The 15,649-nt window shown below is 39.2% G+C and overlaps 1 protein-coding gene across 8 annotated transcripts in view; it reads right to left on the bottom strand.

Moving 5' to 3' along the window:
* Positions 1-15,649, bottom strand: part of ZMYND8 (zinc finger MYND-type containing 8) — a 64,722-nt gene that overhangs the window by 19,224 nt on the left and 29,849 nt on the right. For 7 of the 8 annotated variants that reach the window (XM_072414120.1, XM_072414125.1, XM_072414118.1 and 4 more), the window contains 6 exons: positions 13,650-13,709; positions 8,979-9,127; positions 5,124-5,342; positions 3,144-3,257; positions 1,941-2,033; positions 758-845 (listed from right to left, as the gene is read on the bottom strand). In XM_072414120.1, the coding sequence (XP_072270221.1) occupies positions 758-845; positions 1,941-2,033; positions 3,144-3,257; positions 5,124-5,342; positions 8,979-9,127; positions 13,650-13,709 (723 nt within the window). Of the gene's footprint in view, positions 1-757; positions 846-1,940; positions 2,034-3,143; positions 3,258-5,123; positions 5,343-8,978; positions 9,128-13,649; positions 13,710-14,287; positions 14,410-15,649 lie in introns of those variants that run through there. The other variant, XM_072414122.1, reaches the window with a different exon arrangement.

Genomic DNA, 15,649 nt, shown 5'->3' with positions numbered 1-15,649 from the left:
GACTTTTGGCTCCTCTGTATTTCTTGTCAAAGGTCTGTTTAAAAACAGCAATTACATAAATACACACACATGACAACAAAAGTGTTTTTTTTTTACAGAACTCTCTTGACAATGATTAAAGTTACTCGGATGGTGGGTCGTAGTGAAGGTAAAATGTTTTGCCCAGTTTTATGCTTACTACAAAGAACACAATATTTTTCTTTTGTAGTTCTCTTCATTGGCTTCCATTTCACCTTAGAATCAAATTCACCTTTGCTTTCCCACTTACCTTTCTGACCTGGTAAAAAAAAATACTCCCAAAGCCACTCTCTTCATTCCTCTAGTGACCTACTACTGGCTTCTTCACCCATAACCTCATCACACGCACGGCTACAAGACTTTTCTAGAGCTGCCCCAACTCTCTGGAATGGTCTTCCTAGTCATTTTCTGTCCTATTCTTCCTTGTCCTATAGCTTGCTCCTACTTTTTGCTCATTTAAAAGAGCACTCAAAACCCATTTTTTCAAACTTGCCTACCCATCTTCTTCTGTCTTCTGAAACCTTCACTACCTCCTACCATTCCATATTTTCCCCACTATTGTGTGAGACTTCCTCCATCTCCCAGATTGTAAGCTCTTCGGGGGATGGTGCTCTCCTGCTCCTGTGTTACTGTCTATATCTGTCTGTCATTTGCAATCCCTATTTGATGAACAGTGCTGGGTAATATGTTGGCACCATATAAATCCTGTTTATTATTATAAATAATAATAAATACTTACCTCCATTGTAAATAATGCAGTTGTGTAAAATCCACTTGGCTTCTGCTAGGAATGCTTCAGTGCAACCGTACATTTTCTTTTTAACATTCTGCAGGTACAAAACAATGACATATTAGTTCTTTGTACAGACGGCATCCTGGAATTGAGGCGTAAAGGGTAAAGTGAAAATGGGTGGCATGGGGTTTGGGCACAGAACAGCTGCTGCAATTCAGCAGAATTTCTATTTTAGTACAGAACTGATAATATATTGTAATGGGCCCTTCCAGCATATATGGGGTCAGAGTATCTGCTGTATTATGTCTTCAATAGGGGCTGTGCCTATTCTGTTGTCTTTCATACTTCGCTAATGTTAAACACAAAATATTAATAAAAAACACTCACATCAAGAAAATGATACAAATTAAAGGTGGCTCTACAGTGGATAAAGAAACACAACTGATGACATCCTTTTTCAATATATAAAACAGTGGACCCTTATTACCTTACTCAGGACTAGTTTGTTTTTTTTAGTGAGTCATACTATGATCTACAGGTAATCTACTGTATATGTCTCAATGCCATTTGACAAGCCTCAGTAAAATGTAATGTATTACTAGCTAGCAATTATGAATTTGAAACCAGCGCAGGAAGATTGAGATATTCTCATATGAACAAGCTGGGCTTGCTGACACGTTTATCTTTCCATTCTTTCCATTAGTTAAGCATAAAATAAATGTACAAAACAATCACCAATCAATTGATTTCCTTCACTGCAAAAAAAAAAAAAAACTTGCACTTCAGCCTATTATGTCACACAGTGCATTGTGAGCTCTGATGGTTGCAAAACATCTGTGAGAATCCCACCAACATAAAAATATTTAAGTTAATTGGTTGGTCACAAACTTGGAGCCTTTGGGCAATTATTGTGCAGTGTTTGTAACGCAGAAAGTATTCTAAGCAAGTTCCTAATCATAATTTATAATATTCTTTACACTTGGTTCCAGTAGTCACACAATGCGTTACCTTTTTTATCTTTGTAGTGTACAACAAGTTGATTTAAAGGGGGGACCTACATGTTGCCATATAGTGTGCAGGAAAAAAAGCTGATGCTGCAAATTCTTATATAAAAAAATTGAGCTTCAGTGAAAAGAGGGGACAGCCATGTAGACACACACTATTGTATCATCTGAACATAAACACCTACTTTTTCTAGTGTACTGAGATCCATAGGATTAAATATATATTCTGCATAATCAGGGTGTTGCTCCAGTGAAACCGGCTTCTGGAATGGCTCTGTCTGCAAAGAAATATAATTTATAAAGAACAGTTTTTTACTCTTTTTTCACAGATACCACAATGTTTCTCTAGAAGAACATGGCACACACAGATACAGAATAAAAGCCAGCAGCAAGCAACTGACATCCACAGCTTCTGTTTCTCCTAATCCTTTCTCTTAGTCACAGCTCACATCCGGGCCTACAGCCAGAAATACGGATAACCATCTTTGAGCATCTCTTTGCTTTGCCCATTTCCTTTCTGATCAAGCAGCTTATCAAGGACCGAATTATAAAAGTCAACCTGTCATTAGCAGAATGCATTACCTGAAATAAAAGCTTCCTAAATCATCTACCTGGAAAAAAAAGTTCACTGACCCCATATCCCAAAAATATTGCCCCTGGCAGTATATTCATTTTTGGAATATTACCTTTTGCCTATGTCCTCAGGAGAGTCAATTGATGTGACAGAGTCCCCTTTACTTCACCAATGCTGGGAGAGACCACTATAGCCTTGTGCATATATACTGCATGCATAAAAGGCATCATGTATATACACTGCACTTAAGTCACACATGTCACATGATTGTCGCCTAAGAAAAACAGTTGTGATCGTCTCAGGTGATAATCTTACATGTGTACAGTGATCCTCAAATTTATGCATCTGCCATGGTGGGTCAATCAACGACTGATCAAAAATGACCCTATCTTTTCCAATAGATTGGAGTGCAGCTGCGTGACCCTCGCCTATTCTTTCTTATTCCCTCACCAAACAGCAGACCAGTGCAAGGTCTACAGCTCTCGTTCATTCATCTGTCATCGTAACCAATAAAGAAATATAATTTCCAGCAACAGCAATCTGACATCTATACAGAGCTTTGCAATATGGTCTTCATCTTCAGGGTTAAATGATTTAAAGCACAATAAAAACAAAAAACCTTTAAAGCACACTTGTATTCGCTCAAGTGAAGTTGCTGGAGTATATTACCAACAGACATAAGCTAAATGCAAAATGTGCTAAAAAGGCTGCCCAGGAAGTTGTCTAAACCCCCTCATAAAGTAAATAACACAACATAGATCAAAGTGGGCAAGTTGAAGCTGTGTCTGTGTAGCGCATATCACAGCAGACTTACCCCTGGCTGTTTCATCTTCTGTAGTGCAAATTTCAGAAGGTACGAGAGCTGTTCTATTGTCAGCATGGTCATTGCTTTGCTCTGCGTCTCTATACATTCTGCAACCGTGATTTTCTACAGGGAGAATACAACAAATATTCAGTATCAGTAAGAGCCACTCATTACAATAAAATACAGCACAAAATTATTTTTATGTCTTAGGTTATATACAGGTGTTTGATGAAAGTTGTTGAGGAGTCCCAATTAATGAGCATTCTCACAGAAAGATATTACAATGCACAAAGGGCAACAATTGTGAATGTGTGCTCTATCGGCCATGTATTCATTCTATTCTTCTGTACATGACTGCTTGCTGTCTAGCAACACCAGTACACATACTCTAAATGAAAGCCGATTGTCTCATCAGTTTTGCTAGAGTGAAATGCATGCGGCACTGAAGAATCATCATGAAGAGTATTTTTTTTTTACATCATCGGACTTAAATGAATGATTATCATGTGATGGTTTGGGGAAAGTTTATTCAGAACAAACTTTTTCATGAGTATGGGTGTTTACAGTGACAGCTGTAATGGACAGGTGCCTGTACAATTTGTCTTGGAAAAATACAGCTAAAGTGTTTCCCGGTTTTTGCACCTTTCTGAAGCCTCTACCATATGAAATAAAAGTTAGAGGGTGCTACTTATGCCCTTAAGGTCCTCCAAAAAACAAGTAAAAATCAGCTAAACTGACTGTGATTGATTTTTTAAAACTCAGATGGAAAACAAATCCCATTGACTTTCTAAATTTAGCTCTCTAAACGGAGCTTGGATCAGAAGATCAGACCTTGGCTTGTCAGGAATTTGAAACTGGATGTAAGCTGGCAGCTTCAGACTGGCAGATTTTTCTGGCCATTTGCTAATGTTTTTCTAAGACCAAAGCTCAAAGTCCTTAGAGTGGCCATAGAGATTTAGCACTTGATAAAAACATTGTAATTAATAGAAATATAATGAAAACCAGGGCATTACTTTCATGGACCAATCTACCATGAAAGTGTTGCCTAATCTGAATGTAAAGATAAAATAACTCTGGGTTGGGGACAAAGAGAAGACAGGCCATTACTTTCCTGTGTTTAGAGATGTGTTTGATCAAAGAACAAACATGGACCATAAAAATTTATCTATGCATTGCGGATTATATATGACGAGTGGTAGTAACCCACACATTTGCATTACATGCAACAATACTGCATGCACCATCTCCATTACAAAAGTGTCCTCTCCTGTTTTGCCTATATTGTGAACAAACCTGTTTATAAGTTTACCTATGGGATTTGTGAATGCTTGGCTATGACCAAAAAGGTCTCATGGTCATGTCAATTATAACCTCAGACTACTATAAGAATCGGCTTCACTGTGTTAAATGTTAAAACACTATTAAAATGCACAGTAGAACTCCAGCAATATACATTGTATATGCCCTAGTTAATGTACAGCGCTGCGTAATATGTTGGCGCTATATAAATCCTGTTTATTAATAATAATAATAATAATATCACATGGTCCTCTTGAGTATTACAAATGTAGTTTCTTCAGGTACAAGAGAGTAATTGGAAAATGTTCCTCAATCCCGAATTGCTGCTGCCAAGGACTGAAAACTGAGCCCTTCTCATGCATGTGGAGCAGGAGCAAAGAGTGGTAACATTTGATGTAGCCTAATACTTACTGCAAATTAGTTAGTTGTGCGGACTGTATTATATGCACATTGTATGATCAATGCAATGAATGGAACTACCTGCTCAGCATGGCTACCTTGTGGATGCTAGCAGTTGGCATTCCGACGAAAAATATGTCTAAAATATGATGCTACCATCATATTTTGGAAGCCTTGCACACTAGACAGTATGGAAGTCATGTATTTCAATAACTGTGATATTTAGGACGTTTGCTGTATGTTGTAGGTATATACCCAAGACTAGAGTTTGCTTCATGATGTGGGCCTCACCTCACATTCAGGACAAAACCAGTCGCCCTCAGGCTCAGCGGTCAGTTTCAGACACTTAGCGTGATAAACTCTTGGGCAGAGCTCACAGCATAGAACTTGACCTTCGCGATGACAAACCCAGCAGTAGAAATCATTGCGCCCGTCCTGCGGTACAACATCAACAGGGTCTGTGGTGAGTGGCTGCTTCATATAGTAAAACGGACCATGTCTTAGCTCTGACTGGAATGTAGGCAAGAGAGACAGGATTGGGTTCAAAACACATGTGCATGGACAAAAGACTGCAACAAAAAAGGTCAACGTACAGTAAGCAAAGCAAAAACAATAAACCACATGCATGTGTAAGAAAAGTACAATGCCTGGCTGATACCATAGTCATCCTTCTACTGGTGAGATATGCACAAAAACACAATTTTCATACTATGAGCACATCGGGCAGGTATATTATTATTATTTGGCAAGGTGAAAGGTTCTTAGAGGACAGGATGTGGAAAACAAGCAGAAGAACTTTGTTTATGTCATTATTCATGCAGGGAGGAAAGATGATTGAGAAGTGCAAAAAAACAAAAACAAAACCGCAGGAGCCAAATGGAGTCTAATTGGTTGCTCGAAGTCAATGCACTTTGCCTTATTAGCAGCTGTACAAGCTCCACTGTTCAAGCTGTTATTTTCAGATTATTAATAAAAAAAGAGAAGCGGTGATGTCCGGTTGCTTTAATATGTAGTAAAATTTTTTTTTTTTAAATGTATACAGTTTCTTGAGCATATATTTTTTTTTCTGAAGGTGTTGCAAAGTTTCTTACCCACCCTGGATGCTGCCAGTAACAACACTTCCCTTTGTAGGACTGTGACACCAAACCCCTGCATTGCAATTATTAGTAGTGCAGTCTGCCAGCCATGTGAACACCTTCATTGGGGTTCTCTTTTAGTGAGCAGCAGAGATAATTGAAGGACAACACAGCAGGATAACTGCACTGAGAAGCAGCAGCTGAGCATTTTCATCATGAAGTGCTATACTGGAAGTATGTGCAGGTAATAAACTTTGCTACAGGATCATAAAAAAAAAATATTTGATAGCTCAACATTCTTGTAAATTAAAACAGATCTCAGCCAGGCAGAGTACTGCAAAATAAAACAAACTTTAATGTAAGAAAATAATTCAGCTAAATAAACAAGCACATACACAACAAAATATATGAAAAGTCTAGCAAAATGAAATAAGTAAAATAAGACTGAGAACCCCATGAACAATGCATTCCTTGGACCAGTGAGGTCACACAGTCCGCTTATATTGTAACACCATGCTGACCCAACAGACATAGGCCACTTTAATTTACTTCCCGTAGTTTGATTTTCACACAGGAATTGCATATTTTATTCTGATTTATGGAACATTCACATGAAAATAAACACAATGTTCTTTGTTTTTCAAAAGGGAGCAAATGTTTACAGTTTTATTGTATCAAAGAAAATATTGTTGCTACATTTGTATAAAACAGAAGAAGATAGATCAGATCAGGCAATATTTTTGGCCTCATTTCAGTGTTCACAGTCCCTGTGTTTGTAGTCCCAAGCAGCCAGCTGTGACAGATTTGTACACATAGAACTTTCAATGTACTGATATAATTAGTATAATCCTATTAAAACAGATATTACTACTGTAACATAGAAAATGCTTTTATGTCCTTTAAAAAATGTGTTTTATTATTGTTTGTGTTACTTGAAGGAATCCAGAAGAAAAAACTTGGTGTAGTATTGCCAATCTCTAAGATTATGGACCTCTGGATTACAGAATATTCCCCCTTATGTTGCAGAGATGAGGGGTGACAACACTATTTGGAATTTCAATAGAGAAGCCAGGTTGTCCGGTTACTAAACGTGCTGACTTTCTGGCAGAACCAACAGGTGTTTATTTCTGTTATTGGAGTCGTGATAAATTATGGTAAAATGTGCATGTTAGGGAGACACAAACATTTTGTTTTATCATGTGCACATATATACAGTTGAAGTTTAAAACTGCAGATTGGAAAGCACTAGAAGTATTCCTACCAGGCGTCACATTTACCAGTGTATTAACATACGGCACACTGACTTACGGGTTTATTTATTTTAATAGGTGACCTATAAAGTAGTACAAATCATGCACCTAAAGGGTGGGAATCAATTACTGCAATTGAAACACATGGACCCTGAGGATTCCCACCAGGGAAAGTCAGATTCCCTGGTTTACAAATAGGGCCAAAAAGTTACTTCAGATTACAGGGAAGGTTTCAGATTATTAGGAAGTGCCAATCAGATTGTAGAAAAAAGTAACAGTCTTTCACTTCTCATTTACAGAAGAAGTGGGCATTTCACATTACGTTCAGGAAAGTCCTTGAAACAAAGACATTTGCATAACCCAAAGGCTGTCTTGAGGGAAAATTGTACACAAAAATTTTAGCAAAGCCAGCTGAGGCTATTTGTAAATTTGGCCCCAGAACCTTACACCCCCCAGTCCTGGTCAGCAAGATTGTCTAATTCAGGGGTGCCCACACTTTTTTGGCTTGCAAGCTACTTTTTAAATGACCAAGTCAATATGATCTACCAACAGTAAAAACTTGAACTTAATAACTCCTGTGCGCGGTAGAGTTTATTCTGATTGGCAGGGCTCCGTGATCTACTAGCGTTGTCTTTGCGATCAACGGGTAGATCACGATCCAATGTTGGGCACCCCTGGCCTAATTGACTGGTAGGAAAGCATGGAGGGTGAAAAGAGGTTTAAACCAATTGTCATGGGAAATTCTCAGCTTGTGATACTTTTCCTTTAATCTTTTTGCAAGCATGAAGTTTGTAAAATGTTCACAGGATTTTTGTGTCCTCACCAGTTAATGATTTAATAATACCTGCACACATAATATTCATTTAGTGCTAGTTTGTGTATACATTTAGGAACACAATAAACCCTTTACCTGGTAAACAAGTACTTTCAGGATTAATAGAGGGATAGTCTGCTTCCTAAAGTAGCCCCAGGTAACAATACTCCCATTACAGAGAGTTCCCTTACACACATTCCTGCACGAGGGGAGATGCATCGCTGGCTACACAGACCAAGCATAGTGCCCCTTTATCCAATATTGCATTTACAAATACACAACCTAATATACTTTCACAAGGCTGTGGGCAACTATGGGCCAGTATAAGTAGAACTTACGTACCCCGAATGTGGCTTAGTACAGCTCACTATGGCATTTGCAGTGAGATGCAGTTGTACAACAAGGGCATAATAATTAACAAAATCATTATATACTGCTGAAAGGGCCTGCTGAAGAAAAGCTTTATTTCCTGTGACACGCCTTCGACTGTTACTGAAGACCAAATAGTCTCTAGCTTTTGATGAGGCGCACTTTGCTCCTTTCCACAGATGGAGAGGTCTGCATTCCATCAAGAGCTATGTAGTAAATATTAAGGTGTCAGCACCCTTCCACAGCAGTGTTCTCCCCAGCCCGTTTTAGCTGGGTGCACCACCCAAAAAACAGCCGGGTGGTTACTGAAAAGTTGGGCCAGCTTCTTCTCACCCAGTTTTAAATAAATCATGGGGAGAATACTGTAGAAGTTAGCATCTATACCTGTTCTATTTAAAAGTAAAGATATCTGTTTCATTGTATTTGAAGTTTATATTACTCTGTCGGTATCTGCAGAAAAAACATTCATTTCCTTTCTAGAGGGAAGTTGCCTATGCATTACATTCACATGAATGAAACAAAACTCATGGTACATGTCATCCCTGCAGACAAGCACAGTATTTGTGTTTGATAGAATTCTGCAGGAGACATCCCAGCAGATACACAGCAGCTCTTACAATGCCATCACCGGCCATACCTGGTCCTTATTGTGACTGTTTAACATTCCAGGTTTCTTTTTCTTTTTACTGGGACTGGCAGAGGCATCCTGAGGGGAATGTCCATTGGATGAATGCTGCGGACTGGAAATTTTTCTCTTCTGTCCTGGACGCTCGGCAGAACTGGGGTCTGAAAGAAGAACACATAAGATTTTTTTTTATTGTAGGTTGTATGAAGAATCAATCAAATGACCACTTTCCTTGCTCCGGCTTTACACTGAAAGCTGTACAGGAATCAAAAACAAATCAACCACATTTGGTTTTGCATTTGGATTTATTGCTCTTATAGTTCACCATTAGAAGGTGCGTGCACTATTATTATTAAACAGGATTTATATAGCGCCAACATATTACGCAGCGCTGTACATTAAATAGGGATTGCAAATGACAGACTAATACAGACAGTGATACAGGAGGAGAGAACCCTGCCCCGAAGAGCTTACAATCTAGTAGGTGGGGGAATTTCACACACAATACACTAGACTTTTCATCATTATTCAGAGACTTTCCTTGAGCAAGCATATGCCTTTCAATATGGACATCTAATGCACGCTCGCTGGTTACTGGTTAACATTTCACCAAATGAAGAAATCAGCAACAAAATCTTTAATAAAAAAAATAAGGGGAAACCAGAGATTAGAGTACAAGTCTCCATCTTGCTTTCATGTGTTCTCTGCAGTTTGGCCTCAGGGTCAACTAGGAACCAGAGGTCAAAGTTCAACAAAGACTTGGAACAATGGCTGCCTTTTTAACAGATTTTAATTAACTTTGTCAGGGATGGTGCAGTACAAATAGGAGACAGGATCCTGGGGAGAATCCTAGTATATATTCCATAAGTCAAGATGATTAATTAGTAAAATATCCACAACTCTGCTGAACGCGAAAAGATATATAAATGGGCAGTGTGATAAAATTCTATATGTGGCATAGTATGTGTTAATATTCGGATTTTGCAAGATTTTGCTTCTTGCTGTTTTTTCTTATCTTTAGATGACACTGCTTCGATAAAACCATCAAATGACATGAATTCTATGGCGCTCTCTATTATTTGTTTGATTATATGTCCTTTTTATGTCAGTCAAGCACAGGTGGAAGTGCGGGGGAATGTGACAAAGGATTGACAGCTGCCATGAAAGGGTACAAAGCCAGGGGTGGATAACATTCTGAGCAATGTGATGACATTTTTGCTACAAAAGATTTATATTGTGTGGAAATCTGTGGTAATCTAGATAAATAGTTGATATTGGGGAGATGGCAGTTGTTTACCTAATCATGCAAACATCTAACGCCTTGTACAGACATCCAATGAAGGCCAGAGAATTGTCATTGTGATCATTTTCAGTGACAGATAAAAGAATAAGCGCCGTACACACAGATCTGTTCTGTTTATTGAAGAGGGAAGGGGGGAGGATGAGCGAGCGGCACCCTGCTGTGCTCTACTCCAGTTACACCCAATGGGTCATTCATCAATTGGATGTGGTAGACTGATAAACCACGGCAGGGGAACACTGTACACTTTTCGGATTTTCGCCCGAGACACGCATGGATGTTCATCATATATTGTGTGTGTGTGTAGATGGCTTAGTGTATGATAGCTCAGATTTCAGACAGGAACCATAGAGCTCTGCAAACCAAATACCTAATGTTATATGAAATCTGATGACATTTCCGCAGTCATTATAAGAATGACAAATTAAAAGCAACTGTAATATACAAATGGTGACTATGTTTTAGATGTAGATATGTTAAGCTCTGGCAGCAAGCCATGCTATTGAGAAGCTGGGGAATCTTACAGGTAACCATATAGACTATTACATCATTACTGTCTATTAACCCCATGAAAGCTTTGATAACATTCAACACAAGGATAGGACTATGGAGATCATGAAAATACATGGGTTAAAGGGGAAATTTTAAGGGACCCTGTCGCTATACTCCACATAGGGAAATGGACAGTGATAAAGTGTCTGTCTCCAAATCTTATATTTTAGCATACAATTCCATGTGCATTTACCATATTGTAGTCATGCTTTTTACCTGTAAAAGCCTCACATGGGTAGCCATCCAAAATCTGGAGAATGCTACACTCCCATCCTATATGTGATGTTAGCAAACACCATAATGACTCCAAAGTATTCCCTTTCCTGTCCTACTGTTTGCTCCATTTAGAGGAACCTCGTAATATATGGAAAGGAAAATTCTGCAAATATGCATGTGAAGAATTGAATGTTTTTGTGCTTTTCTTTTAGGAATCCAGTCACACCATACTGTAAGGAAATATTGCTCTAATCAGCTAGATAACAGCTGCGGCCTCATTCAGTTTAACCCTTAAACCAGCTGGGGGTCATAAAGAAGGAACGGGAGGGTCAAATGCAACCCAAAGAATAGCAGTCTGACATGCCTGTGTTAAAGGAGCCATAATTACTGCACAAGCAAATGTCGTCTTGGTAGAACATGTTGCAAATAGACAATACATTTTTATCCTGTGAGCTGTCATATTCTTAATTTCCATCTTTCAAAATGAGTGGTTCATTATACACAGATGGTAATAAAGTATAAAGAAATGTGCAGTATAGTGCACGAAGAGACAATGTGGCGCCCATTACCCGTATTAACTTCCTGAAGCAGAACTTCTGCCAATCAGAAGGGCGATTACACCCCTTCCTGCACAGGGCACCAAGGCTGGGCACCTGGCACTCAAAGACATTAACCCCCAATAGACTGGCAGCAGATTTGAAACCTATGCTACATGAATATCTGCATACCTACGCATGGGCTCTGCAGAGGTCAGCCTTTTGTATAACTCAGATTTTTGGATACAGTTGTTTTTGTTGTGTTTAGGGAACATGTTATCTGTGACCTTCCCAGCTATCGGTGTCGGAACATTTGCAGATTGCTGCTAGGCCTGTGAGTTATTAGGTGGATTATTTGTGTCCAGAATTCTTTCTTTTGCCTGTACTGTTCCCAGGGAAGGATCAGAATACTTTTATAACATGAAAGCCTGTCTGTGCATGCAATGAACGAGGGCAACGTGCACGATTAACAGGACTGAACCAAATCCAGATGTGTCTTATGTACACAGACAAAGGGACTGGGGGAGGGGGATATGTGTTTGCAGAAAAATGCATGGAGACTAGAATGACACCTCCCGCAGTTGTAAAAAAAAAGGGAACTCTAGGAGTCCATAGACGCTCTTGATTTTAGTTGTCTAAAACGAATGCGAGTGTCTCGGCTGCAAATGTACAGCGTGCACAGGGTGTCGCCTAATGAAGTTAAGGAGGTAGTTAGTTATCCGCCATGTTTGATTGCCAAAAACTCCTTCTAACGATCTCTATTGTCATACTATTGTATAACAATACAGCCAGGCACTTCCATTTTCAGCCTTCCTTCTCCTCCCCCCCCCTGTGGCTCTGTACAGCCATCATCCATAAACAGTCACCGGAAATGATTGGAGCAATCCTTTCAGGCAACATTTATTGCACGCTTGTACTTTGCAATAGTCTATGTCTGCCCTGATACAGCTATTGTAAAACACTGTGCGAGATCTGTTTGTGATGCTTTTATGTGGGATTTGTATTGTATCTGATACAACTGAACTGGAAAAAAAAGAAAAGAAAAATGCTAACCGACTTCCTAATAACTGATCTGGTATCCTGTGTTTGTAAGCTCCCTATTTCTGCCCTATGAGACGGAAAATCCCTAAAATAATGCACCTACTACAGGGCTGTACAACATTTTACAGATAACCTATAACTCAAAGCTGATGATTTGTCAATAGGTTGCAACTGTTGCATTTAATCATTGTCATCAAGGGAGGAAACTTCTCCCAAGGGGAAGTAATTGTTATATTTTGTAGCACTCCATTATATTAGGATAGAAAAAGTACTAAGATTACGTACATACTTGTAATGGTTCTCGTCCGATAATCGGCTCTAGCCGATATTAGACGATATTTTGGCGTGTGTACAGCGCTCGTCGTCCATCGCCCGAATGACTGTCCTGGCGGACCCGTGGACGACGGTCGATTGTAATGCTAATGAAGGGGTAGAGGGCGCAGCAGGGTGCCGCTCTGTCATTCTCCCCCTCCCCTTTCTATAGATCAGAACGGTGATGTATGTACAGCACTTGTTCATCCATTGTGCAGTCGTTAGTCGATGGAAAGGATTGTGAAAGATCCTTTCCAACGACAATTATTGCATGAGTGTATGTAGCCTTAGGCTATGTGTATATGTTAGATGATCCTCGCCCAATTGGAGAGGTAGTGCTCATCTCCGACGTGAATCTGACGCCTGATTTCGTTCACGCATCCATCAGCACAGATTCATGAACGACTGCTGTATAAGTCAAGGGAAGGGAACGCAGCTGGGTGCCGCTTGCTCACTCTCCATCCTCCCCTCTCCATAGAGCAGGACGGGTGCTATGTGTACAGAACTCTTTCATTCATCTGTCATTCTTTGCCGCTTGAAACACAAAAGATGGTTTCCAGCAAGCCAAAGATACAGTTTTGTAATTACGCTGTGATAAGATTGTGCAGCACTGCTGTTCCCTACCTGAAACAATGTAATAAGTAACCCATTTATAACAAAGGACTTCAGCTGTAAAGGGTCAGCGGATTTGTGTTTAATGATGGCAGTTGTGCTGCTTTTACTCACTGGACTGCTGGCCGTCTGCATGTTCTGGTGGTAATCCTTCTGGAAATGCTACAGCTTGACCTAAAACAAAACAAAAAAAACAATAAATTAACATGACTGTGATAACTCAAGATTGTGTATTACCCATAAAACCAATGGTCTATCTATAAAACATACAATTCTTTTGTTTTTGTGAAATGCAATAAAATAGAATAAATAAGAATTAGTAGCAGAGAGAAGAACTCATCAGTCTGCTGCTTCTCCTTTTACTATACGTTTATAATGTTGAGAAGGGTATTAGGGGTTACTGAACAAAAGAAGAGAAAAATCATGTATTTTGCTTTGCTAGAGCAGACGGTGCTGTGTGACAGAGCTGTGTTTACTGGATAAACAGAAATACAAATAGCCCAGCAATAAAACAGTTACCATATATGAATATTAGCGATATATTTAGCCGATAGTCTGGTGCCTAGATTTATAAACCCCGGTGATCATGATACAAATTGTATCCAGCATCTCCTTTGCAGGAAAGATTAGAGGGAGACACTACACATGTGTAATACAATACTAAAAGTATGAAAGTATAAAAATCAACCAATACTCTGTAGTAGCATACACATTGTAATAATAAGGCAATAATATATAAATAGTGTAAATACTCTTGTTGTAAGGATGAATGTGGTGACACATGAGCTCTCTATACATCTTCCCGAGGCGCACTCCTTCCCACAGAACCAGTTCTACAACACGACCCGAGACACAAAGATCAAAACACCATTTTATTTCTTTTCTGAATAAAGCATTTTACTGCAGTTTCCAGAAACCTCCCTATGAGTCTCCGGAAACTTCAACAACACTCAAGGGGGATAATTTGAGATGTTTCAGTTCTGCTTTTTGTACACTTTTACATTATTATATTAAACATTTGTAAAAATGCAACATGGCCAGAGATTGTCGTTTTAGATACAGGCTCTGAAAATACACGTAGGTTAAATCTTAATATGACAAAAGTTTGGGTGTTGTATTACCTCAACTAAATCCTTTAGACATTTCATTGGCTGATGTGTGAAAATAATTCTATCGAAGGTTAAAAGTATTTGCTTTTTTTTCAGTATTTGCTGAGGGGTTAGAACAATTTTAGAACCCAATAGTGCACAAATATCACACACTGGGGTTGCAATGTTCATTGGGGGTTCAGTAATGCCAGTTTTTAGGAGCATGCTCATCACAAGAACATGTGCACGTTTATTGATATAATGCAACTTTCATGGCGGGAAGTTAAAGCTGCACTTCAGCCTTCCACTTTCTGCAGTTGTATAGGCTTGCTTATTACTGCACATGGCAGTGTGCATTGAAAGTTGCAGCAAGTCAGATGCAATATGCCTCATCTAGTTCCATAACATCTCCTCCTTATCCTCCCCAGCCTGGTTCATTATTTGAATTTTAGTTCTTTCATTCATAAGGGCTCAGCAGCATACGTTGGTACTACCACAGCTTCCATTATTTTCTAGAAGCTACGTACAGCATCCTGTAGGTTCTTCCCACCGGATGTCATTGCATTGCAAAGCACAAGGACTGAGCAAGGATTGCACTGGGACCTAAATTAGGTATGCACAGAAAGCAAAAGCTTGCACACCAAGAATTTAAAAACATACCATATATTGCTTTTATAGGTTTTTGTACATCTTGAAAACGAGGTTATGATTTAATACAAATTAGACATCTCTTATTTTTATGATTTTGGGAGTACATGTAACATTTATGCATGTTTTGCTGTCAGCAAGGTTTAAAATAAACGGACCAGGAGCAAGGCAACATTAATGTGCTTCTTAGTCAATGGTGCTGCACTTCTGCCCTCCCCCCTCTCACCTTAACTGAGAAATGTTATTGTAAACCCCATACACACCACAAGCTCGGATAATAGGGAACATCATTATAATCTGCTGGTGCCATTACCCTGTTGTCATAGAAACAGATCTGTTCTCTACAACGGGCACTTCTTCAAACGGCAGTGCAGCCAT

Source organism: Pyxicephalus adspersus, chromosome 6 (assembly GCF_032062135.1).
Source record: "Pyxicephalus adspersus chromosome 6, UCB_Pads_2.0, whole genome shotgun sequence".
Classification (NCBI taxonomy): Eukaryota; Metazoa; Chordata; class Amphibia; order Anura; family Pyxicephalidae; genus Pyxicephalus; species Pyxicephalus adspersus.
The sequence above is the reverse complement of the archived record's forward strand: the minus strand, read 5'-3'. Positions and strand labels throughout refer to the sequence as shown.